Source organism: Dipteris shenzhenensis, chromosome 10 (genome assembly GCF_047967505.1).
Source record: "Dipteris shenzhenensis isolate YYH24624 ecotype China chromosome 10, Dip_SZ_1.0, whole genome shotgun sequence".
NCBI lineage: Eukaryota > Viridiplantae > Streptophyta > Polypodiopsida > Gleicheniales > Dipteridaceae > Dipteris > Dipteris shenzhenensis.
The window spans coordinates 53542701-53545997 of NC_141605.1; the positions used below are offsets into that span (position 1 = coordinate 53542701).

The following is a 3297-nucleotide window of genomic DNA, read 5'->3' on the forward strand; positions in this document are numbered from 1 at the left end:
GACTAGACTTAAATACTACATAACATGAAGCAACTAATCAACGAGCCAAGAACAATAATTGGCTTCATGCTTGACCACATTTGGATGCTATCCAATTCGGTTTTTGGCCCTTCAAAGGATCTTAGGGATGATTGGATTTTGGGAGGTGGGTTGGGAAAGTGGCATTTTGTGAGTAGTCGGTCAAGTTGACCGGGTTAGTGGGGACTAGGGTTAGGTCTTAGGTTAATGATGTCGGAATGTTTGACCCAAATAGGAACTAACCTAGATCTTACTAAATTTGTTTGACCCAAATAGGAATGTTTTACCTAAATAGGAGCTAACCTAGATCTTACTAAATTTGTTTTAGCAAGTTCTTTTATTGGAAGTACTTAGTACCTACCCCTTTAGTCTTGCACAGCAAGTAGTAGAAGAGCACCAGGAGCAATAGTAGTAGATGGTGAGTGATGAAGGCGGAGGTTCCAAGCAGGGCCAGAGTCGTATCCCCACCTTGTTTCAAAAGGAACCAACTATGTCTATTGGTTTGACGAGTCCCTTGTGTAAAGAACAATTCCAGCACATTGTCCCTCTGAATGTAATTCACCTTCTTATACGGGGGTGCTTTTGTGATTTTTTTTTCTACATTTGAAAATATGGGTGAGCATTTAGAACCCAGCGTATCGAAAGCCCTTCGTGATATCCGCACATCCAGAAACCAACGGGTTTCTGAGGGAAAACTTGCTCGAACCCTACATCTCTTGACATGAACTTTCAAATTTATGTGGTCTTTTAGCAAGTTGTGCAAGGAGAAACGCCTAGAAGAGACGATTCAAGCTGTGGGCCTTATGCATCAGCAAGGACTATCCATATCAAGTAGCGTCATTTGTTTCCTTCTGCAGGGATGTTGCATAAGGAAAGACCTGACTGCTGGACGGCAAGTACACTCTCTTATGGTCAGCACAGGGTATGGCTCATGTAGCTTTTTGGGAGACCATCTCATCCGCCTCTTTGCCTCATGTGGGAGTTTGTTGGAAGCCAACCAAGCATTTTGCAATGTTCTGGAGCCAAGTTTGTATACATGGGATGCCATCATTTCAGCCCATGCCAAGCTTGGAGATGAAGGAACAGCTCTGCAATTGTATTGCAAAATGCTGCTAGGGGGCTTCATGCCAAATAAAGTTATCTTTCTATGCATATTGAAAGCATGCGTCAGCATTAGAGCCATAGGGCAAGGAAGGTTGATACACAATCAGATAATTCAAAATGGTTTGGAATCAGATATGGTCGTTGGAAATAGTCTTGTCAACATGTATGTCAAGTGTGAGAGCTTCTCAGAGGCCCGCAGGGTCTTTGACAAGATGAAATCTCGAGATGTGGTATCATGGGGCGCAATGATTTCAGGGTATGTCCGACTAGGGCACAGTTTTCAGGCTCTTGAACTTTTGAAGGTGATGCAACAGGAGGGCGTCAAGCCAAATGAAGTGATGTTGAACATCGTTCTTGACATACACACCAAATGTGGGAGCCTAGAAGGGGCACGCAAAGTGTTTGAGGAATTGCCGACTCGAGACGTTGTATCTTGGGGCACAATGATTTCAGGATACGCACAACATGGGCAGGGTCTTTGTGCTCTTGAGCTTTATGATAGGATGCAACAGGAGGGCACACCTGCCAATAAAGTTATATTCTCGTGCATCTTGAATGCATGTACGACCATAAAAGGCTTAGAGCAGGGCAGGCTGATACATGGGCTGATCGTGATAAATGGACAAGAATCAGATGTTGTTGTTGGGAATAGTCTTATTGACATGTATTCCAAATGTGGCAGCCTAGAGGAGGCACACAATGTATTCGATAAACTCCTGAACCGTAATTTGTTGTCCTGGGGTGCAATGGTCACAGCATATGCTCAGCATGGGCATGGTTTGCCTGCCCTTGAACTCTTTGAACAGATGCAAAATGTAGGTGTGAAGCCAAACAATTTTTTGTTTTCATGCACCTTGAAAGCTTGTGGCAACATTGGAGCAATTGTGCAGGGCAGGTTATTACATGAACAGATAATCGAAATTGGACTTGAATCACGGGATGTTGTTGGAAGCACTCTTGTTGACATGTATGCTAAATGTGGGAGTCTAGAGGAGGCCCATAAAGTGTGTGCTGGACTATCCAATCAAGATTTAATCTCCTGGGGTGCAGTGATTGCAGGCTATGCTCGATGTGGGAAAGATTGTATGGTTGGGCAATGTCTTGATGACATGCAAAAACGAGGTTTAACGCCAGACGATGTGATTCTCACGAGTGTACTGTCTGCTTGGAGTCATTTTGGTGAGTTGGAGAAGGGTCATCAGTTTTTCATGTTGATGTTAAAAGTGCATGGCATTACTCCAAATATTGTGCATTATAATTGCATGGTTGACCTGCTTGGCCGTGCAGGATGCCTGAAAGAGGCTGAAGATATTTTGCAAACCATGCCAATCCCTTCAGACATATTTGGATGGATGTCCTTGCTTACTGGCTGCAGAATGTATGGCAACATGGGGCTAGGAAATAGATGCTTTAATAAGATTTTCCAGTTTGATCCTGAATATACCTCGGGCTATATGTTGATGTCCAGTATCTACATTGATGCTCATATGTGGGAAGCTGCAAACAAAATGCAAGAGCTAAGAAAATCTGCAGTTGCACTAAAGAAGCCGGGGAGGTCCTGGATTGAGGTCAATAGTCAGGTACAGGAGCTTATTGTGGGAGACAAATCCCATCCCTGTAGTTGTGATATGAATGCCAAGCTGGGCAAGGTGAGTAGGCTGATGAAGGAGGAAGGATATGTGGCTAGATTGGACATAGTAGCATAGCCACAGTACCCTACGGATAAAAAGGTTTTGCTATTAAAAAGCCTAAGGGCACGGAATTGAAACCACAATCTCCGAGCATCTAGTTGTGAAACATTGCCATTTTGGCTATCTACAAGAAAGGCATTTCCCATCACTCTGCATACTAAGGGTATGCTTACTTGTTAGTATCTTATTTTGAAAATTGAGATGTGAAAACTTCATTTCTTAAAGAATTATGGTGGATAATATATATATATATTTTTTACTTTGGCATTTCAAGGGGATAGATGAGTCATGAAAGCCAAAAATGTGGGGATAGTGCTCTCTCCATTGATTCACCCAATTACCAGAAGATGCATGAAGATTGTCACTTTGACACGCGCAACTCATCCTATGATAACAATGCACCAAAATGGTGGTTGATCGTATTAAAGGATGTTTGCATGATGGCCTGCATCCAGCAGAAATTGCAAATGCTTATGTTGGGATT

At 42.9% G+C, this 3297-nt stretch overlaps 1 protein-coding gene across 2 annotated transcripts; it reads left to right on the plus strand.

Moving 5' to 3' along the window:
- Positions 1–461: 461 nt before the first annotated feature.
- LOC147897977 (pentatricopeptide repeat-containing protein DOT4, chloroplastic-like) lies at positions 462–2953 on the plus strand. 2 transcript variants are annotated; one of them, XM_087380790.1, is made up of 3 exons: positions 462–594; positions 639–2301; positions 2410–2953. In XM_087380790.1, exons 2-3 carry the CDS (start codon positions 756–758, stop codon positions 2826–2828), a joined length of 1965 nt encoding a protein of 654 aa, XP_087236916.1. In that variant the 5' UTR covers positions 462–594; positions 639–755; the 3' UTR covers positions 2829–2953. The 2 variants fall into 2 exon arrangements, with proteins under 2 accessions (XP_087236916.1, XP_087236915.1); XM_087380789.1 differs by having other exon boundaries at positions 639–2953.
- Positions 2954–3297: the final 344 nt, after the last annotated feature.

Coding starts and splice junctions, on each gene's coding strand:
- LOC147897977 (XM_087380789.1), top strand. CDS start 756: ATGTGGTCTTTTAGCAAGTTGTGCAAGGAGAAACGCCTAGAAGAGACG.